Source organism: Branchiostoma floridae, chromosome 17 (genome assembly GCF_000003815.2).
Source record: "Branchiostoma floridae strain S238N-H82 chromosome 17, Bfl_VNyyK, whole genome shotgun sequence".
Lineage (NCBI taxonomy): Eukaryota > Metazoa > Chordata > Leptocardii > Amphioxiformes > Branchiostomatidae > Branchiostoma > Branchiostoma floridae.
In genome coordinates, this window is record NC_049995.1 from 13410047 (window position 1) to 13433795 (window position 23749).

Sequence of the window (23749 nt, forward strand, 5' to 3'; positions counted from 1 at the left end):
GACCTCCACATAAGAGACACTACTAAGAAAGAGTGGCTCGATCATTGGGCGCCATCAGAAGAAGTGCGGCATACTTGGATCAGTCGTTACTGAAATTGTTGACCGAAACACTTACCTTGTCACACCTGGACTACTGTACAGCGGTTTGGACTTCTACTTCACAGAAGAACATCAACATACTACAAGTAATGCAGAATAAGGCGGGAAGACTTATTCTTGGATCTTACCGCATATCGGTCAGGCAGATGAACAGCGTCTTATCGTGGCAGACGGTTATGGAGAGACTTTACGTTACCAACATGTGTACTTTCCATAAAATACTCTACTTCAACCAACCTTCCACTCTTTACAGTAAACTACATCTCGTATCTCACCAACACACCTACAGCACAAGATCCGCAAAACGCAATGACTTCAAACTACCAAAACCAAAAACAACAGCTGCAACGAAGTCTTTTCTCTACCGGTGCTCAAAATCCTACAACACTCTTCCACAATATATCAGATCATCCGTTCCATCATCCTTCAAACTACTCATCAAAGACAGGCTAAAAAGGACTCAAACATTCTGATCTGGTAGCACTTTGAAATTGATGTAAATATGTATATACTATGTAATGTTATGTGTATGTGTACCAATGTAATGTATATGTTTTAATGTATGACCCCAGGAAGAGTAGTGGATGCACATGTGTATTCACTAATGGGTGTCATTTTAACAATAAACAATAAACAATAATACTATCACATGTAACAATAAGCTTGGCTGCCCAAGTGATACTACATACACTACAGTCATACATAATAATTTTTTCAGCCACACCCTCTCTTCGGCTCTTTTCATCTCGTGAGACGGTCAACAGCTCAGTCCGGGCCTCAGTCAGTTACTGGCTACTGGTTACAGTTCTCGCCTCCGGGCAGTGCCTCTGCTGATGACTCCAGTTTATCGGTTTATCAGCCACACCAAGAATGTTTTTTTATTAGTCAAAGAGTTTATCAAAGAGTTTATCGGTATATCAGCCACACCAAGAATGTTCTTTTATTAGTCAAAGAATGCTGATAGTTATTCTCTAGCCTATATCAATAATCCAGACCGTTCACAAGTTGGACCTTTTAATAGATGAACCAACAGAAACCACCGTCACACCGAGTACGGCAGAAGAGAAAGAAGGAGACCCTCTCACTCTCACATGTACGGCTGACGGGAAACCTGAACCAACCTTTACATGGAGCAAGGACCCAGGAACTATCCCAGCAGGCATTGCCAACAACAACGCTATACAGATCACAAGTCTCCACAGAAATGATGCAGGCACATACACCTGTACAGCTGACAACGGCATAGGACAATCTGACTCAGCTACAAGCACTGTGGATGTGCTGTGTGAGTTGTAGAAAATATTATTGGTTTGACTAACATCAATCTTGATTTGAGTCAAATTTTAAGCTAAAAGTTTGAATTTTAAGGTAAATGCTAGTCAATAATAATAACGTCAACGGTATCTACAAACCTGTTCAGATCTGGACACACCAACCCTGAACCAAACCTCACCAGTGACCTTGTTAGAAGGAGATTCTGTCAGCATCATGTGCTCAGCTGTTGCCAACCCTACTGCTGGCTACAAGTGGACCAAACGGAACAGTTCATACCAATGGAACAATGATGCCTTGACCTTCTCTCAAGCAAACCGCAGCAATGCTGGAACCTACAACTGTGAAGCCTCCAACATTCAAAAGGGCACAACTGAGACTAAAACTGTAACACTGGAGATCATCGTCAATTGTAAGCTTTGACAGTTTACTGCACACAGACAAGCATGCCGTATGTGTCTTCACGATTCACAAACACTCACGAAACTATACTTCTTGACAGCCACTGAAAGACTGTCCTGCTTTATAATTTTAATAAAAGTCATCAGCTGCTCCTCAGATGAATTGTCCACAACATCAATAGTTGCCTCTTAAGAGTCTTCTTGTTTCTTGCCAGAAATGGCAAAGGAAATTTAAGTCCTGCCATACACATATGTTTGTACAGACATATATATGATGTGTCATCAGCTGTCACCTCAGCCTTCCTCTCTATTAACTGAAGTTGATTGGTTGTCATTTTAAATGGTCTTGAAACTTTCATAAATGTTTCTGACTTTTTTTCTTGTACACTGGAGATAACAGTACTGCTTGGCTAGGCAAAATTGATTGATTGATTGATTGATTGATTGATTTTTATTTTGCGCTTTAAAAAATGATAACATACAGAAAATTATGGAAAACAACAGAACGTGCAAGGGGGGAGAAGTATCTGTGTTGCATACCACATAACATTGATCATACTGACAAGCATGGTTCCCATGTATTTTCTTTCCTGGCTTTTATTGTTTCCTTGAAGCTGAATGCATTATGTCTGGAATAATTTACAAATATATGTCCCTGTCCACAAAATGTCCAGAGGCAGTCTTTGTTGGGTGAATACTTCTCATCAAAGTTTGTGATTGGATGTTCTGGTTTATATTTTACATGTTGGTTTTTACATCAGATTTTTGTTACTTTAAAATGTTGGACCAGGATTTCACATAGTATACATTAAATGGAAGTCTCTAAAAAGATAATTCTCTCCCCCAGATCCCCCAGAGCTGACAGTAGAGGCTACTCCCGACCCCGTGAACGAGACCCAGTCCGTCAGCCTGACCTGTACAGCAGATAGTTACCCTGACGTCACTTCCATGATGTGGATGTTTGTGGACACAGGAGAAACTCTTCTGCAGCAGGGAAGAGGAAACTCCATCATCTACACCAACAGTTCTGTCAGCCATGAAAATGCAGGTGTCTACAGGTGTACAGCTGACAATGGTGTTGCTGGGTCACCTGTGAGTGAGGATATCACTCTTAATGTCAACTGTAAGTCATTGCCTGATTTGGAAAGTAGTAGCTTTATTCACAGTACTAAATTATAGACTTTTAAGATTTTGTAAATTACCCTTGTGCTGAGATTGTGACACATCTCATTCTTATACTCTATTGAAGTAAAGTACTGCAAAATTGAGGTTTTTTTTGCCGTGGTCTTGGCACCTATCTTGCCTAAGCACATAGGAGGGTAGGATGCATCATTTTCTAGCATGATTTTTTGTTTATTATCTTTTCATTGTTTTCCCCAGTTGTCCCCATCTTTAACCACACCAGAGACAGGTACGCTGTAGGCAGGTCTGAGCCCGTCACACTGGAGTGTTCTGCCTTTGCCTACCCGCCAGATATAGTCTACATTTGGAGGAAGGGTGGATATGACATCACTGGTAATGCCACCAGCCAGGCTGGAGTCAGTACAATCTACATAGCGAGTGTGCAGAGGGAGAACTTGGGGGACTATACTTGTAGTGCCAGGAATGGGCATGGACAACGGTCAACAGTTATTCAACTCGTGACTGAAAGTAAGTATAAACAACTGAGCTCTTTTGACCATTTCCATATTTTCACAACAAAACTGGGAAATGGGAAAAATGTCAAGACTTAGTTTAAAAATTTACAGTATTGAATACTCGTTGCAATATCCTCTTCATTTGATGATTGTGCTATAATTACAAGTAACAATAAACTGTCAGTACTGGGTGGACTTACCTTTTAATTTGTTGATTCAAACCCAGCCGAACCAGAACCTTCCACCAACCTCGATTACATCAATAAGACAGCTGAAGGCAATGTCACCCTGACGTGGACAGCGGAGTTTAACGGTGGACTGCAGACAAATCACACTGTACAGTACAGGCTGGATACAGACAGTGATACAGACTGGGTCACTGATAACAGTACAGAAGTCACCGAGGAAGCTTCAGAGAACAAACCTGAGTTCACCCAGACCGTGCAAATCTCCAAGAAGGGACAGTACAAAATCCGCATCCAAGCAGGGAACAAGAATGGGACTGTGTACTCTAATGTCATCCAGGTCCTGATAGAAGGTGCATTTAACAAGTACATGTAGTCTTCACCGAAATGTAATGAATAACTACAGTAATGTTTTAACAATTTCTTCAAGGGTAAATGCATTTTATAGGTAGATCTCCAAATGTAAGATAATTATAAAGAGTGTTCTAATGTACATTTAGAAGACTTTTCATTTTCTTATTTCCGTAATCAATCAAATTACCTCACAGTCATCAATCCATAATTTTGTGTAAGATATTGATGTGCATTTTCGATGAGAGTTTTAATTTGCTGAGCTTCTATAAGAGATGTATGCAAGGAAAATAAGTTTATTAGTAATAAGTCTATTAGTAATTATAATGGTCATGTTTTTTTCCCCAGATAATCAGATCCTGTATGGAACCCTCGCCATCACAAGTGTTAACTATACCAAGGGGATTTGTGATGGAGAGCTTTCTACCAGGATAGTATCACATGTATGTAAAACTTTGAGCTCCTTTACATGTATCTGTTATTAGACAGTAATAATCTGTATCTATATCTATATAGCTGGTATAACCGCCCTTCAGTGTAACACACCAGCTTTGCAGGCACAATCGATTTATACTATTCTGATTATCATAGAACCAATTCAATGCAATGTTGTGCTGTGGAGCTTGTTCAAAGCACTTCATGGAATATATTGAAATAACGCAAGATTATACAATGTCATGTAGTTGACTTAATATTTAAGTTGCTCTTCATGTTTTCTACTTCTAGCTGAAAGCCATATTTGAGCAATACAAAGGCTATGAAGGAGCAAAGGTAACAGGTTGCAGGTGGGGCATCAACACTTCACTTTCCTTTGAATGCATTTTCTATTGACTTTGTTATCTGAATTATAGCAGTTTTCAGCATTATTACTTGAACAAAATTTGTGCTTGTAGTCATTTCACTAAAGGATAGTGTTGTGATTTTAAGTTTCCAGGTTTATAGAAGCTCACAAAGGTCTGAATATCCAATTTTTATTGCTAGGTCTGGCAGCGTCCTTGCTGATTTTGAGGCTACAGTGGCCCAGTCAGAGTCAGCTGAAGCCCTGACTACATTCAAAGAGAACCTGTCAGCTGGCGAGTTCACAGTGGATCCTGAGAAGAGCAAGATCAGTGATGTCAAACCTGCAGGTCAGTTTTGCTCAATGCAAAAAAAAATGTTGTTTTTTTGTTTGTTGTACAGTATCTTTTTTGTTATTGCTGTTGATATTGCGAGTGACTGTAACACTTTGCATTGAGTATTACAGTGTTACAGTACGAAAACTTGATATCTTTGTTTTCATCATTAGTATTGTCTAATAAATATTTATCATTGAAAAATGACAAGTCTGTGTCATATAATGGAAAAATATTTTTGTTAGTATATACTTAAAACAACATTGCTGCTTCTATTGTCACATGTAAGATTTGTATCCTTTTTTTCGGGGGGGGGGCAAGAAAGAACTTAACACAGATCATTTCCCACAATTCCCTTGTCTTCTTCACCGTTGGAGTACACTCCAGATCTGTCCAATATCATACCCGCTTCTCTTTTGTGTGCATGTGCGTTACTTACTCTCTGACTGATTGTTCTCGAGTCTGTACATGTAAACTATGCTACTGTTCATGTCTCCCCTGGCTTACAGAGAAACTGATTGGCCCTGGTAAGTCATTACCTTTCTATGCTTTAGCTTGATGATACTGTATCGAGAATCATAAATTCTAAGGTCATGAATTATTTATTGGTATCAATTGCATGTGTTTTACATTCAGGTAAAATGCAATATTTTATGTTTGCTGAACTCTGAACATAAGTGTCATTGTTTAAATTTCAATTGATTCAATGACCTGTTGCATGGTAGTTTAAAAAAAAAAAAAACTTATGACAGTTTTAGAGTTAAAACCTGTAGTGTTTGAGCTTGGATAAATTAAGTTGTCCACCCAAACTGGATACAAACGGGGCAGGCCTATTTTAAAATCAAGCATGCAGAAGATTTTGATCCTGTGTCACTTTTAATACCTTGAAATAGATCAGAGTCAAAATTATAACGATCTGTGATTTTTAACTTCAGAAATGTCTTTGCTGTGTTATATAGTAGACAATGGTTATAGTTGAAGATGAAGGCATCAGGTGGTCAGAACACTTTGTAAACTAGCGTGTATTTCTAGGTACGGAATCCGATAACCAAATGGGGATAGGCCGGATAGTTCCTGCTATCATAGCGGCAGTTGTTACAGTACTGATAGTGGTGGCTCTGCTCCTCACTATCAAGTACTGTGAGAAAAGAAAGAAGAAAAACCAAGTTGGAAGTCATGTGAATGGAGGCGTGAGGAGGACAGCTGCTGAGAGTCCTGGGTCGGATGGACCTAGACATCTGATTAATGGGGATGTGGGGGAGGGAAATGGGGAGGACTTCCCTAGAAATAACGATGACTTTGAAACAGGATTTTGAGTTCCCTTCTTGCTTTCAGCTTTGACCTTCTGTTATTGTTCTGTAGTCATTTTGTTTTCTGTAAGCAATCAATTTTATGCATGGATGCCTTTGCCATGCTGTCTTGTAGGAGGTGACGCATCTACTTTTCGGCGGCTCCAGGAATCGTCCAAAAACCTTACGAAAACTAGATATCCAGGATTCGTACTTCCGGTGCCGTCAATCATGGTGATTGACAGTACAGAAAACATTATTATGCACGCCCATGTTTCCATATATGGGTCGACCTCGTGAGACCTCGACAGACTCAAGTTGCGAGAGATTAAAACCCGGAAGTGACCGCTGCCCTCCCCATGATAGGAGGTCATCTGAATGCTACTAACACGTAAATAGAATGTGATGCTACACGAAAAACAACTTCAAACACACAACACATAATATAGTCGTGCGACTGTTATTGTCTATCGTTGTGGACAACGGTTGTCTTTAGAGGGTCTGCATGGGGGGGTCTTGGTAACGCTTAACGGTGAATTCAGGAGGCCCGGTAACGCTTAACGGTAAATTCAGGAGGCCCGGTAACGCTTAACGGTAAATTCAGAATGAGTTACAAAGCATAACAGTAACATTGACGTGCATTCCTATTCATACAACGCTAGAGTACTAGTAGTTATATCAATGGGTGAAAATACATTGTGAGAAGCAAAAGGTGCCGAAGGCGCGACGCATTCCAGGGTGGTCCGGGGGATGCTCCCCCGGAAAAAAAAAATTAAAATCAAGACCCTCTTAAATGCTATTTCCTGCATTTTCGGCAAATTTTGCCGACCGACTAAGCTAGGTCGATTTTGACATTTTGCCCGAAACTAAGCTATGTTTGACACTGAAATCTGTATGAGTGATAAAGTTTTGAGGTCGACGCTTCCGCAACAAGGCCGGGAGGCTCGGAGAAATTTTGAAATCTGGACCCTTTGAAACGCCATTTCTTGCATTTTCAGGGGTTCTATCTGACATTTGACTTCGTGTGTATAGTATAACGGGTTACGAACAATTTCTTGGTAACGCTTAACGGTGAATATTCAGGATAACAAATAACGATTAACGTTGAATTAAAACGACCAATAACGCTTCACGAAGAATATACCGATAACGATTCACGTTGAATTAGAGCGGGTCGGTAACGATTAACGGTGAATTAAAATGGCTCGTAACGCTTAACGGAAAAAGGCATGCAGACCCTCTCTTTAGACATGCGTTCAGAGTATTTCGGGGCACCCGCGGTGCAGGATACCATTGCGGTGCGTGCGTGACCCACAGTGACCGCTTGCTCGCAAATCAAAAATGGCGGGAGAATTCCTTATTTTCGTCAGGCGTTCAGGCCGTTTTCTGGATATCCAGGAAGCGTCCTCCTGTTCAAGCCGTTTCCTGGATATCCAGGATTCGTCCTGAGCCTGTTCAAGCCGTTTCTGGATATCCAGGAAGCGTCCTCCTGTTCAAGCCGTTTCCTGGATATCCAGGATGTGGACCAGACCTTGTGTGACAAAGGGACGCCATCTGGATGCTATTAACACGTTACCGTGAATGTGTCGCTATACGGAAACTTTGACAACAGTAACTTTATCCGATCTTGACTGCCATTTGTTAATTACGCAAAAAGCATTTGGGCCTGATACGTAAGTAACATGTAAACATCAAAGTATCATTATCAACATTCGTTTAAGTTCTGTAACACCAGGATCAACAGAATAAACTACACGATCTTCTTGCGGGGAGATACAAAGATGGCGGCTTTCTGACGAAAACAACATGCCCCCGCCCTCCACATAGTCTCCTCCCTCGAAAACAGGAAGCTCCACCCCCACGTACACGTTCTGGATAAACACCGTCGTCTATCCAGGAAACGTCCTGTTTGCGACGATTTCTGGATATCCAGGAATCGTCCTTCTGCTCAGGACGATTCCTGGATATCCAGGATTCGGCATATTACGAAAGTTAGATACTGACGAAAGTTGGATACAACAGGAGGTCCTCTTGCTATGTACATGTTGATGGTGTTTCTTTGGTGATCATTTGTTGAGTTTGCCTATGTGACATTTCTTCCCCAAGCCTTGCCTGGCACAAAAACACTCCTGCAAGAAGCATGTCATGCATCGTTGCCTGTTTCAATGTTACCTGTGAAGGCGTTTCTTGCTATACGGTCTGCCGAATGTCTAAAGTTCAGTCCCATGTCCCTTTGTTTGAGTCCCAGACGCTTAATCTAATGTGTCAGCATGCAGGTGTTTTTGTTTGCACGGATTGTTTGCAAGCCACAGTCTCTGTTTACACTCCCCCCTTTCAAGGGGCGTATTTTTGGCCAAGTTTTACTTCCTTGTCGTACTTGCACCCTGTGTCGCATGTTTTTGCTGGCGTCAGCTTGCGTCTATTGATTTTTTAACAAAAATATGCATACCACACACTTATGGCTACTAGAAGTTTAAGATTTCCCTTTTATGACCTTTATTGAATGTCTACTTTGGATGGATTTTCAGGAGGTGGCCTGAGCCTCTCTGCACGAAATGCACTTATTGGGACGTTGGTCTGCATTTTTATTGTAGTCATCCTTGCTTCTGCTATCTGGTATTGCAAAAGGAGGGTTAAGAAAAGAACCCAAGTTGGTGGGAATTAATAAGGAAAGAAGGAAGGTGTATAGAGATGAGATTCGATTAGAATGTGACTCAGAGATAGAAACAGTCATGATGGCATTGACAGCTCAAATGAATAGGAAAGGCCTTAAAGGAAAAGAACTAGTGATGATAGCAGCTTTGAGAGAATATATGGGAATTGGCTAGAGCTATAAGCACATGTATTAGATAATGCGTCTCCTAAGATGTAAAATACAAAATGTATTATAATATATAATATATATACGTGTATATACAACTGATAAAATTTATTTTGGCTAAATACAAAATGTGTCAGGAGTATAATCGGAAATTTTTGATTTCCCTCTCAATCTATGCAAAATTTGAACAAGATCAGGGAAAGATAGCTTGTAGGTCACCTATATTGCAAAACAGTGTATGTTATATCATTATATTGATTTGATAATATTGTCCAGAGCTTTATTTTCAATATTTCGAAAAGATGTCACTGTAAAAATTATCTTAAAAATAATCAAAGTCTTATCAGCAAGTTGATGGTGGCCACCTAAACACTAAGAAGAAGAAGAAGAGATGATTAATGCAAAAAGATTTTTAAGATCAGTTAAATCAGCTTTTACATTTTTTTATCGAAAGTCATTCACAAGCGAAATAATTGGCAAAGATTTTATATGAAAATCATCACTTATTGTATATATACTTTATTGTTAAATCTACTGATGTCAAGCAACATTTGATTCAAATACTAACCAGCATGCCTAATTGACTGCATAAGTGCAATATATTAATTTCTAATCTTGATAATTTATTGTTAAATTTAACTTTTACGCTGTTAACAGCATCTAACTTTCAAATTAACAGTCTGTTGTTGGATTGTAGTGACAACTTAGAGAATGTTCAAACGATTCACAATGTTGTCATCTGAATAAAAATTAGATTTGAATAATACTTATATTTAATAATCTGATGAACTTTTGGTCACAATGACAGTTGATAATAATGATAATAATTAATTAATATTGTCTCACTTGATATGATCTAAGTTCATGATTATTTCAATTGTCTTATTAATACATAACATATATCAATTGTTGCATGAGAAAGTTGCAAACAAATTATAAGCCATACTGCATGTACATGTTTGAATGAGACACAAAGTCTTTGTATAATCTTAACTTTCATTAATAAATTTAAGCATTGCTTAATATGATCTGTGTTAGTTTTGTTCAATCATTTAACTTTAATTTTGAGTTCTATGCTGATTTTGCAAACATAGAACACATGTATGGAAAATGCACACTGAGCAATTTTACCACAGTTTTTAACTTCATGCAGAGGTAGGATTTTGTTCATTTTTTGTCAATGAAGCTTCATTTATGTCTTGGTGCAAAATTTTAATTTTCAATCAAACAAATTCAGTAACAAGCATTTCAAATCGTTGATTTCAGTTGCTGCATGTAGGGTGGCATTTTTCTTTGCTAAACTTTCACATATAATTTTCCCTGACTGTTCAGTGTTGAAACCTACTCTTCTTTACTCTCTTTTCTTCCTTGCCTTTTTGCCTGACATGTGTCTTCTGTGTCTTTCTCCTTTCCCCTTGGTGTAATGATCTCTGTTTCACCATGCTATGATTGAATGATGATTCTTGTTTTGTATATACCATAAAGTCCATTTCTTTTAGTATTATTTGTTTCAACATTATACACACAAGGAGCTTAACAGAATCATCATATTTGGTTCTCTTCATTGTTAATACCTAAAAATAAGTTGTAACATGCCTTTTAAAACTAACACTGCATTTTGTATTATAATTATAGTCCTTCAGTAATTATTAGAAAATACAAAAATTACTGCCATATCTTGGACCTGATTTGTCACTGTTGATTTTTATTCCGAATATTTCCTGTTCCCTTACAGCAGGTGGAGACAACACCACTGTCATTGCCATAGCAGCAGCAGCGTGTGCGGTTGTCTTCTTTGCTATCATTGGTGTTGGCGTGTTTGTTTTCAGGAGAAGGAAATCAGCTAATGGTGAGTGTGAGATCTGTTATGATGCATCTTTCATGTTTTTTTTCTCCAGATTGGTCTGCTATTTTATATTGAAACTTTCAAATGTTTCGTTTTATATTTGGCACATTACAATTAGTTTGTAACAGCACATTTTTGTTACCATGTCAAGATTATTTGCTCGCATTTTGTTTCAGACAAGAAAGATGTAGAGCTGAAGGAGAGGTTGGTTATCTTCTTTTTTAAAAGATTTTTTGTCTAATTTCATTTCAGTAGCCTTTCATTGAAACCTTTATGTTTTAAAGAAACACATTGTGTCTTGATACATGCATGCCTAGATGTAGCTCTATGGTCTAGATGTAATTCTGCTTAGCTTCTAGCCTATTCTATTAAGCAACCAAAACATTAAACTGTCCAGGGATGTTGTAGCAAAGCTTTTGGCTTTCTTGTTAATTCGAATTGCTTCTGTTTCTTTTACTTTTTTGAATGAAGTTTGTCTTCCAGACTAAACATTATATTAATTGTACATGTATCTTGATACATGCCTATATAGAATAGGTCTACTGCAAGAAAAATTCCCCAAAGACACATTCTGTCAAGCGGGCAACTTATAACCCATAGATTTTACACTTATTGTAAAACTTACTGTAATTTCTTTTATCTTGATGCATGCCTATAATAGATCTACTGCAGCAGTAAGAATTCTCAGTGGCTCATTCTGTAAAGCAACCAAGAACATATATATATAACCCATAGATTTTACACTTACTGTAAAACTTCTGTCTTTTCTCGCTGTCTTTGCATGTAGAATTGCTCCTGCTGATAGACCAACATTCAATGGCATTACCAACCACGGTTTGGAACAAAGCACCGAAAACATCCCCGACAATGCTTATGCAGAAGTTCCCTCGAACGGGGAAGGTAAATACGACCATTTCTTCTCTTAATGCTGTTTTCTTTTCACGTTAATGTTTTTAACATAGGAAGCCCAAACCCATGGGTATTGCTCGACCCTACATCCAAGTCCCCGATTCCCCCACCAACCCAGCCCCTCCGACTAGTCTGGAAGATGATTTCGAGGGTCCGTATGCAACCTCTGGTTCTGGTAGGTTACCGTTGTGTATCAAAGTGCTGTGCTGTGCTCTCAATAGCTAACCAAACCCATACAATAAAACCCTGCCAACTTGTTGTTACAACTGTTCCGTAGTTGTAACTTACACTCACGGTTGTTGTTGTTTTGTATCCCACTAACCCAATCCCATCCCTACATGTATGTCGTTCTGTATTATGAGGCCACATTGTTTTTTTTAATTTGCTTGTTTGTCTATAGTTGTTTTTTATTCATTTGGGACAGGCAGGTTATATCGAGGAATTCAGATTATGTTGAGGGATTATGTGGTGGGTAACAATCTAGATAAAAAGTAAAAAAGAGGATACCATTTTTTGCTGAAAATTGGGTGATCTCACTTCAATACAAACAAGCCTATGCATACTGACATGCTAGTTTGACAAAAATCTGAAACTTTTGCTTTCCTCTACGCTTAGTTCCAATGTCTGGTTCGAACCCTTATGACGATGTGCACTTTGAGCGGGACGACAAGACAGGATCCGTTGCCGGGGCAACAGCAGGACCTCTAGATCCCTCAGCAGAGTATGCTACTGTCAACAAGAACAGTGAGTTGTTTGTTTGTTTGTTTGTTTGTGTAAGGCAGCAAAATATCAAATTTGCTGTTATATGGAATTTGTAAATCTAGGCTCCTTTTACTTTTAGTTGGTTCATGGTGCTATCAAAAGGATATTCAAAGAAAATATATTTCCTTCATTTGATATGCATGTACATCTACTGGAGAGAGAGGAAGAGAAATTAATATACATATGATGAAACTTTGGGTGTTGACCATGTTGGGTTGTGTATCCCTTGTATCAGTAATACAAAGGCCACAAAATAGCTCAATAAACCACACCCAAAATTACACAGTTTTACAGCCCAGTGCTGATGATATCTGACTCATGTTTACATCAGGGTCTGCAACACAAGGGACCCGATATGTCCCATTGATTGCCTTCTTTGTTTGGTATCAATGGATAGAAAAGTGACTCATACCTTCAGCATAGGGACGGAAAGACTTTCAGTTTTAGGTGTACACAATGGTGTGTCAGGGCATTCAGTCAGGCCAATAACATAGACACTTGTGAAAGCAGATCTTTAGATGTCTTAGTCAAAAGTCACACTTAGTCTAGAATATGTAGCCATACCGATGGCATATCTTAACCCTTGTAGTGCTGCAACCAACATATGTCACTTGGGAACATATGCTGATACTGTTTTTACTACTTTTATGATTTTTTGTTACTTTCCTGCCAATAACCATATAAAGTTATACATCTGATTCATTTTACAAAGCTTTTAGCTGGAAGGTCTCTACTTTTGAAAAATGTAACATAGTGAAAACAGTACCCCTCCTTTCCAAAGGGTCTAAAACACCAAGAATTCGGAAAAATTATGGTGAAAATTTGCCAGCAGCACAAGTGAAAGAAAGTATTTTCATCATGATAATATGATATGTCACGCGGCCATAAAATTTTCAGATGTACTGATTAAAAGTTATACATGGATAGCATATAGCCATAGGCATAAAGTAAAAACAAACTTTGATGTGTATTATGATGAGTCGTGCCAATAACATAGAAAGTGAAACCAGAATTTCAGAGGTATCCAGATGTGAAACTCTGATGAGTCATGCCTGAAAGTGAAAGCAGATGTTAGGTGTGTCCAACAACACAGGTAAACACACCTGTTGCTAGAGGCACACACAATGTATGTGAGAGTCACTAAATGGTACTATGACGCAGGCACACTACATCTAATTGCATGGGCCAATTTCTGAAATGAGAAGTATAATCATTATAATTGTGAAAATTAATATTGCAGTCACACAATTGTGATTTTCACTGGAGAAATTCAGAATAACATTCTATAGTATCATATTTACCAGACATTACGGTAAGAAATAGTGAATTCAAGTATGGTTTGCATTCAAACTAGCTTTGAACTCTCAAATTACAGACACCAGACATAAAAGCCTTGCACAGAGACGTGACGTGAAATTCGATTAGAGCAGCTAAAAGCATCAGGTGGATAATTACATCAATTATTCATATATGGGGACTGTAATGTCTGGCTCTAAAACATAGACAGAGGTTCTGGAAAATATTTAGTAATCTTCGTAGAGTGCCTGTCAGGAGTTCATCATGAAAGCATTGTTTGGAGCCCATGATGTTGATTTTCCTTGTAGAATCTATCATTTTATATTAAGCTGCTGAAAACACATTTTCACCCTTTTTATGCACTTTTTTCATATGTTTAGACTGTAATACCTGACTCTAAAACACTCTATAAGCTCTGGAAAATATTTAGTAATCTTCGTAGAGTGCCTGTCAGAAATATATCATGAAAGTAAGACTTTCTCCAGCTTTAAATTTTTGTCCGTCCCTCTCATTGTCTTGGAGCCCATCATGTTGATTTTCCCTTGTAAAATCTGTCATTTTAAGCTGCTGAAAACACATTTACATCACTTTTATTATGTACTGAACTTCAGATTTTTGGAAAGGATGAGGTGAAAATTTTGTCCTTCATTATAAGTTCATAACAAGCAAATTACCGTCCCAGAACAGAGGGACAAGTCCTGGACATGTCAGAAACAATATTGTAGACAGGAAAACAGCCCCTAGGCAGTGAGGCTTACTGAGCTGTGTATTTGGAAGCATGCCAGAAACAGATTACATGCTCTGTATGGGGTAAAGTCTGACAAGTGAGGGGGAGGGGCAGTGTGATAGCCAGATAGGTGGTGAGGAAATCTTTGGATAAGGAATGAAGACTCTTTCATTGTGGTTTCACAGTTCCCTGTCAAAATGCTATAGGACAGATGTCAAGCTTGTAGTTACTGTCTATTCTTCTTTTAATGGGAATAAAATGCTTTACATGTCTGTGACAGTTGGACTTACATGTAACTGTTTGCTGTTGACCCTTATGCTCTCTGTGGGGTTAAGTCTGAAATTGTAGGGGAGGGGCAGTGTGATGGGCAGATAATGGAAGGGGAGGGGGCGTTTGGATAAGGGGATTGAGACTTTTCATTGTTGTTTTCACAGTTCCCGGTCAAAATGGTGTAGGACAGATGGCAAACTATCAGTTTAATCTCTGAATGTTGATATTAGATATTTGTAGTTATTGTCTCTCTTTTTTTTCACTGGAAATAAAGGCTTTACAAGTTTATAACTGTTGTTGACCTTGACCCTTATGAGAGAGAGAAACATGTCTGTGGCCTTATCTACAATAGCTAGCCTAAGGGTGGGCAACTTGTCTGTTCTTTTTTTTTTTTTCAATGGGAATAAATGTTTATAACAGTTAGACTTACATGTACATGTAACTGTTGGCTGTTTTTGACAAAGTTTCATCCAAGTATATATTAGGTCTTGGTTAATTTCTGCCTTCTTGGAAGTATTTACTCAGAGCAGTTAGCTGTTCACTGTAATGCTTGAAATAGGGGCCTGAGCCACAGATTCCAGGCACGCTCATAGGGGGTATAGTCCACAGTAACTAGGGGGAGGGGCAGTTTGATGTGATGATCTGGTGCTAATTATTAGGGAGGGGAAACTGGGATTAGTGATGATGGGCCCTCTTGTTGTCTTGTTATCACCTCTTTATAAGGATGTGAAAATGCTTCCAGATGGAAATGTTTGTGGGGTATAGTTTAAAATAACTAGGGGGAGGGGCGATCTGATGTGATAATCTGGTGCTAATTATTAGGGAGGGGAAAGTGGGATGAGAATGATAGGCCCTGGTGTTGTCTTGTTATCACCCCTTTGTAAAGAGTGTGAAAATGCTTCCAGATGGAGTTTGTGGGGGGTATAGTCTACAGTAGCTAAGGGGAGGGGCAGTAGGATGCATGATAATTGTTTGGATGGGGAAACTAGGATCTGGATGATGGGTCCTCTTGTTATCTTGTCCTCACTTCTTTATAAGGGTGTGAAATGGCTTCCAGATTGAGATTACTGTGTGGGGGGTTTAGTTTACTATAAATAGGGGGAGGGGCAGTGCGATCTGTGCTTATTGTTTGGGAGGGGAAGCTTAGATAAACAATGATGGACACTCTTGCTATCTTGTTGTCACCTAAGGGTGTGAAAATACTTCCAGATAAACCTTACAATGGGGGTATAGTTTACAATAACTAGGGGGAGGGGCAGTAGGATATGTGCTAATTGTTTGGAGTGGAAACTGGGATCAGAAGCAATGGGTCCTCTTGCAAGCCCTTTGTAAGGGTGTACAAATAGCATCCAGATGGAGCAAAAGCCCCACCCATTTGGTATCTTTGATCCTAAGTGCCACACTTTAGTCACAGCATCTAGATCTAACATAACATATTGTTATAGTGCTAGAATAGGATTGAAGTAAGACAACGCAAAGTAAAGCTATGAGAGAATTCTGAACCACTCCAAGGTCCAACCTATTGTATTGGGTTTCCATATCAAGAAAGACCAGGGGTTCTCATCACATTCAGGGGTTGGAAAATGCATGTCAACATGCTGTAAGCCCCCATGTAATGCCGGACTGATCAGTTATTTCCACTCAATATGCATCAAATTGGCCCCTGTTATTCTGTCCAGATGGTTCAGAGTACAGCAGGTAAATGGTTCTGGAGAGCCAGCCAGCATTTGAGTTTGTATTTCAATTTACACAGAGTGTATAAAGTCATATTTGATCTTAATTATCGTACAAAATAATGTAATAAACATTGTTTCAAAGAGGCTTTGAAGTCGGGTTGCTATTTACTTTTTTTATCAAGTCAAAGATGTTATTCAGAAAAATGGCTTCAATGATCGATTTATACATTGACTCAAGTTTGAGTTGCTATTTGCTCACTATCAAATCATATTTAGCAACCCATAATCATTGTTTACATACTATTTAGTTTTTACATTGTTTCAGAAAATTACTGTACACTTTGACTCAATTTTGATTTACTATTTGCTCTCTATTAAATCATATCTAGCAACCCATGATTTTTATTTTCCAACTCATAATTATTCTTACAAGGATACATTGTGGAAACGAAATTCAAAGATCCATAGAACCTTTGATATTTGCTCCCTATGAAGTCATATTTGCAACCAATGAAATTGTTTTCCATCTACCTGCACAAGCCCCGAGCCATGAGGAAGGAAATTCCTGTTTATCTGCCAAGTGTTACCTGTCGGTTAAGCTTTGAAGCCTGACTTTTGTGAACACAGCAACGGCCAGGGGCAAATAACATTCACTCAGGCGTCGGTTATATATTGAACTTTGTAGTGTTTGTCTTCTGTGTTAAACTAACATAATTTGTGGTAAGATGTGCTGTCACTTGAGAGAATCTGAGGAACAGAGGAGCTTTCGTCTCTAGGGAGAGTTTGAGGAACATGATTGAGAATCTTTGCACAAGCCAACATTTGTAAAAGTAGAAGATGACTTGAAATATGCCTCTCTTGACCCAGGTCACAGTTCTTGATAATATGAAGAAGACATACAATATTGTAAGACTTAATTATAGGAAAATAATTTTAGATCTTAAGCTTGTTCTGCTGTCATGACTTGCTTAATGCGGTAATTATGTAACTAATATAATATAAGTTGCTTCAAAATGTAAGCATTTCTAATCTCCAAGCAGATCCTACGGCGGCATAAGATTGTATCAAAAGCTGCCAGAGGAGTGAAGCTAAGCCTAGGAGGGTGTTTGGCTACCTACATAGCAAATGTACACCTCTTGGCTGACTACACTCCTTGGCCAGTTTAGTATACCACCGTAGGATCGATCTGCTTGGAGATTAAAGCATTTGGACACTCAGAAATACATGCACACCAGGATTCTAATGTTGACACCACAGAATATTATTGACAAGGAAGTGTTTTAATTGATTTGGCCCGCAGCACATGGGTAGAGAGAGAGAGGCAACCTGTTACTTCAACTTTATATTCAGAAAATATTAACTTAATATGTACCTGCCAACTCTTGAATTAGTTTATAGAGGCCATAAACTCTCTACTTTAATGTGTAATTTATTAGGTAGTGAAGGGTCATGCAAGCTACCTGGTGTCGGCAGTTAGACTGTAGCCTTGTGCAAATATACTCACCTCATGAGTAGCATTTCTAAGAAATAGGTGTGGTAGCATTAAACTCTGTATGACCCCAAACCTCATTTAGAATGAAATCTAGCAAAATTAGAGGTCTGAAAGAAACCTTTTTTTCTTATTATTCATTTAAACATATTGAAACAAAACTTGAACACATTTTGTAAATCAGAGTCTGAGTTTCATCATCATCATTAACAGTTAACAGAGACAGGCAATATATGATATTTAAGTTCCTACTGGTACCAACGCTAATGTATGATTGTGCATAACTGACATCATGTCCTCCTGATAGAATCATGTCATCTAGATCAGCTCTTTTCCTCACTGAACTATGTAATCGAGCCTTATTTTCGTGCGAGTGTCTGCGTAATTGATCAGACTTTTGTGATTATGACAGATTCTTGTCTAACCCCCAGGCTGATACAAATGTATCTGGAACTAGAAAAAACAGCTTATAATTAGTGGGGACAGAAATTGAGGGGCTGTCAGGTCAGGAAACCTATGATATGCCATTTTCATTACCGATATTTCGTGAAACAGACTCAAAATAATGGCAGAGAATGTATGAAACCAGGACTCAGGACTGTCCATTATCTGATAAGACTCATGTCTAGCAGAATCATTGTGCCTGAAGTTCGTCCTGATCTGTTTTAGAGCCTTGTCCTGTGTGCGTGTCTGTATGATTGATTGGCACTTTGTCATTCGGACCAATACTGTCTTATCCTCAGGCTGATTCTTGGAACTAGGACAAGAAAGCTAATCCCATGGCATATGTTTTCCCAGAAAAACAGGTTACTAGACACATAAATCATTGGGGATATTGAATCAGGAAACCTTTATGATAATAGTTTTAGACAGTTAAATGGGCAGAGAGTCTGAGGTAGTGTCTGGGATGTGTTTTTATCTGTCTGAACATAAATCCCAAAATGCATTACTGTCTTGTTAGCTGTAATCAGGAAGCCGTTAGTGTCAGGAGTGTCTGGATTTGATTTGTTGTAAGGCCATGTTGATTTGATTATATGGATGACATCCGCGTGCGCACCAATTTTCGGCCGTTTCCAAAAAAAAAAAAAGTTTTCAACCACACTGTAAATCGTGCAAAGCAGCTGTAAGATGAGCACATATATGCTGTAGATTGAAAAAAAAGTATCAGAAAGCAGATAACTAATGTCATAGAATTCCAAAATAAATCTAAAGTCAAAGAATAAGATGTGAAAGGACAGAAATTAAAAAAATCTATTGTTGGTAGGGGTGGGTACCAGTACAGAAAATTCAGGTACAGGTCCGGTTCAGGTTCAGAGGATCAGGTCCAGGTCCGGACCTGAACCTGTGAAAACTTTTGAATGGGCGATACTCAACACAATGGTCAATTTTGCTACAAAGGAATCTGTGGAGTATTCGACTCCCACTGGCATATTAAAATACCATCTTCATGTAATCGAGGCTCTGTACCTTTGACTGTAGAAACCTAGTACAAATATGACTATAAACTCTACTCGACATCGTTCTTGTTATTTTCTTGGCCCGGTAAGCCCCGAAACAACTATCCATTTTTTAATAGGCGAAACCCGATCCACAGATTTTTTAAGGTCTGTTTTTTTGGACCTGTCCAAGAAGGAAAGAAAAAGTTTTGCACCCGTACGATGTACCGGTCCCTACAGCTAATTGTTAGTATACCATAATATGTGTCCTAGTCCTATGTTCAACGTTCCTGACCACTTAGATTTCATACTGAAGGCAACTTTTTTTTTTTGCCAAACTTTTTTTTTATTCGCACGCTCGCATCAATTTTGGAGTTCCCAGAGGATGTCATCCATATAATCAAATCAACATGGCCTAATGGAGGAAGAGAGATATGAATTGTAAGCTCAGAGTAGAATCACCAAAACTTTAGGCTTAATTTGCATGTAATAAGTAAAAGTTGTCATGAAGCTTCTGATTTTGTGTACTTGTCTCAGATTGAGTTGGACCAGAGATTGTTCTTATCTAGGCTATAATGATGACATCTCAACTAGCACCTGTACTAGTCTTAAATTTAGGGCCTGTGAACTTATCCCATAATTCTATTTCTATCATTTAAGCCTTTATTAGTGTGTAGCTAATGTATAGCACACTTGGAAAAAAACATACACGTCCTGTCTAACACTGACTCCAAGTCAGCAACCGATATGGAAAGTTTAAATTAGGGATGCTTTGCCCAGTAATCAGGTAGTGACTTAATGTCCTACCAATAGCTGTCAGGAACTATATGAACATGTAGAAAGGAAGGATACAGGATTGATAGATTAGTATCATGTATCCTTCCTAGTAGAACATGATGTCATTTTTTGGCTCGCACCACTAATTGGGAACAAGTTGTCTCATTTCCTCCTCATGCAGAACAAGAAATCAAATAAATGGTTTTGTGGGGAAATATTTGTACAAGGCACAATGTATATAGTTACTCATGTACAATGTATAATGAAGGTTTGTGCTTGTTTGGTGTCTTGGTGACTGACATTGCTTCAGGCTACCACATTGTTCTGAGTTGGTGACCTACAACAACAGTAAGGTCACTAGACTATCCACACTTGCTTAAGAAATTGCACTTGAAATTCTCCCACGTTACTAGTGGTAAATATTCTTTACACCTGTCTGAAAAAGCACCAAAAAAACTTCCTTTGAAGTATGATTACTAAGAACACTAGAGTTCAGCTTTTTTCTGTGGGCGAACATAGAGCAGATTTTGTTGTTTGTAGAAATAAGGTATTTTGGGATAGCAAGTTGCCGGACATCATTTGAAACTGCATTATTTAGGTGGGTAAAGGTGAACCAGGGTTATATAAAGAACAACAGTTTGTAAAATGTTTGAAAATACATTGCTCTTGGCTCATCCTATTGTTGTGAGTTAGTGACCTTAAACCACAAAGTCAGCAGTATTAATAACACTTTCAAGTGTTCTCACCAAAAACTGTGATATACAACAGGTGGTATACAATCTTTTACACCTGTCCTAAATAATCACAAGAAATGAAAGGTGCCCCTCCTTGAAAGACAAGAGAACAAACACTTGAGAAATGTTATAAAGAAGACTTAAGGTAAAGGAGATACAAACTGTCACTGTTGAAAGCCAAGTACCTGGCCTACAGTGTGAGCTGATTTAAAAAAAACACATATTTTTGTCAACAGTAATGTCGCTGTACAGTTAACTTCTACAACTATGACAAGTCATTTTGCAAAGCATTTATTGTGTTGATCCAAAGTATTACACAGTTTCATACAGCAGGTGGTAAACAATATACCACACACCTGTTGTAAATAACCACAAGAGTGTAAACAAGGCAGGAGGGCTAACACTTGCATGTATCTGTTAATGGGTGAAAGAAGAATGTTAGACAATATCCAGAAAGAAGAGATTGTATAAAATGAAAGATCACGAGCAGATTACCAGTTTGATTTTAGAGAGTCAGCATAGCAAAGTTTGATTTAATATTGCTAAGCAGACAAACACAAACATTACTTTCATTTTTGGTACAAGCCTAACAATTACAGCACTGTCCAATCTTCAAAACAACTTTACAATTCAAACTGCTCGAAATAATGTGTTCAGCTTTCATTGGCAGAAGCCATTCTGCAACCGCTATAGCAGTTATCTTAAACAATTACACTGTCACGTTCAAAGTTCTCTGACAAAGCCTGGGGTTACTCGGCGGTCATACAACCTCGTTTTCGCTCACAGCCAGCGAGCTCGCTCCACGGTCTCCCTTTTCTGGCACGAACCCAAAACTTGCCACGCCTATAGATTTCTGGGGCCCATAATAGCCAGACAATGTTTACAGTTACGGCAGGATTGCGTGTACTCTGAACCATGTGACAGTTCAACTGTACATAAAGCGCTGATAACAATCACACGCACAGGGAAGTGTATGGACTGGGAAAACTGGTGGCTGTTTCCTTATGAACTAATGATTTACTGATGATCTGAATTGGTAAAGATAGAGTTTAAAAAAAGATGCTGGCAGTTGATTTAATTTTCTGTTCATCTTCTGAAAAGAAAAATAAAGAATTTTTAAGGGATAATTAAAAATATTTGAATAATGCCTGTTTTGCAATATTCAAGAGTTAAATTGCTGTAATAAAATTTGTTGAGGGTTTATATATTATATACACCACGTTTTGTAGTGTCACTGACAATTACTTTATGGTCTTGTTCTTTTTGGTAGGTTGTATTTCATAGAATTTTATAATATGACTGATATACCATAATATGTGCAATAAGATGAGTCAGTTATGAAATATTTTAGTGAAGAAAAAACAAAACATTCCTACCCATGTTTATAGCAAACGGCATGCAGACACAATGAGTCTACAAAGCCCTTTGTTGTAATACTTCTGTGTCTTCTCTTTGTAGTCAAATCTCTTTGTGTAAGAAGTTGGAATTCTTTCATGTCGATAGCATGATTTCAGTCACTAAGGATCAAAACACTCTTGTGAAGACAAATCCATGTCAGACATTTCTAATGTTTATATTACTGGGACCACCTGTTATGCCAACAATACTTAATGTGTAGTATTTATTTTTCAAAATGGATGCATTGAAACAGTTTTGGTAAATGCAGGTAGTCCATGAAATATTTAGCATGTTTTGCTGATAATGTAAAAAAAAACTGATGGCTATATTGTCTGACAGTAATATCAAATACTGTACCAACTTTACTTTTGAATATAGGAGTCATCACTGAATGTGTAACACAACTTATTTAAGAAGTGTGTCCATGAAAAAGTCATTCCATAAGGGTGGTATTCTTCATGGAAATAAAAGATAGAATATTCTTAGACTATTTTCTTATACATCTATACTTTTTCTTCCCTCCAACAGAAGACCCAAACCCAAGCACAGTGTATGCTCAAGTCAACAAGGATAAAAAGAAGAAAGGTGGGCATATTATAAATCATAAAATTACATACATGTACTTTTAGATAAAGAAAGGTCTTGATTCAGAAGGTTTTACAAGACCATATGATATGTATCTCTAAATTCTAACATGTCATTTTATCTTCTTAACAGAAAAAGACAAGCCCACGTTGGCGGTTGATCCAAGCTCACAATATGCCACAGTCGACATGTCCAAGAAGAAAAAGAAAGGTGAGGATCATATCTTAAACATATTAACTGCACTGTCCCTGTCATCATTTATAAATGCATTGCAGTCTGTATATAAGACTGGAAGATTGAAGTTAGGAAAATAGACTTCATACATGTACAATGTAGATTTGAACGGTAGTATTCATTAGATTTCATACAAGATTAAAGATTTCATAAAAGACAGACTTGAGTGAAATGTATGCAGATATAAGTATGGAAATCTAAACAATGCGACTGAAACATCATGTTCTGAACCTCATTTTTTCTTCCCTTGTTCTTCTGCACACAGACATGCCCCCACCCCCTGAAGATCCCAGTGCTCAGTACTCAGAAGTCAAGAAGGGCAAGAAGAAGGATAAGAAAGGTAGGCGATCTTAATAATTATATCTAAGCAGTCATGTCTGTTAATATTTGTTATCTTAAGTCAGTATACTTCTTTACTGGCATCACTTTTGCAAATATTTGAT

At 38.2% G+C, this 23749-nt stretch overlaps 1 protein-coding gene across 1 annotated transcript in view; it reads left to right on the plus strand.

Annotated features, from left to right (window-relative positions):
• Positions 1–23749, plus strand: part of LOC118404308 (titin-like) — a 30491-nt gene that overhangs the window by 1286 nt on the left and 5456 nt on the right. The window contains exons 2-16 of the mRNA XM_035803376.1: positions 1093–1384; positions 1520–1783; positions 2620–2895; positions 3153–3422; positions 3636–3947; positions 4294–4388; positions 4672–4735; positions 4839–5072; positions 10903–11016; positions 11190–11217; positions 11976–12097; positions 12538–12666; positions 23016–23072; positions 23205–23282; positions 23572–23646. Coding sequence (XP_035659269.1) covers positions 1093–1384; positions 1520–1783; positions 2620–2895; positions 3153–3422; positions 3636–3947; positions 4294–4388; positions 4672–4735; positions 4839–5072; positions 10903–11016; positions 11190–11217; positions 11976–12097; positions 12538–12666; positions 23016–23072; positions 23205–23282; positions 23572–23646 — 2410 coding nt within the window. The remainder of the gene's footprint in view (positions 1–1092; positions 1385–1519; positions 1784–2619; positions 2896–3152; positions 3423–3635; positions 3948–4293; positions 4389–4671; positions 4736–4838; positions 5073–10902; positions 11017–11189; positions 11218–11975; positions 12098–12537; positions 12667–23015; positions 23073–23204; positions 23283–23571; positions 23647–23749) is intronic.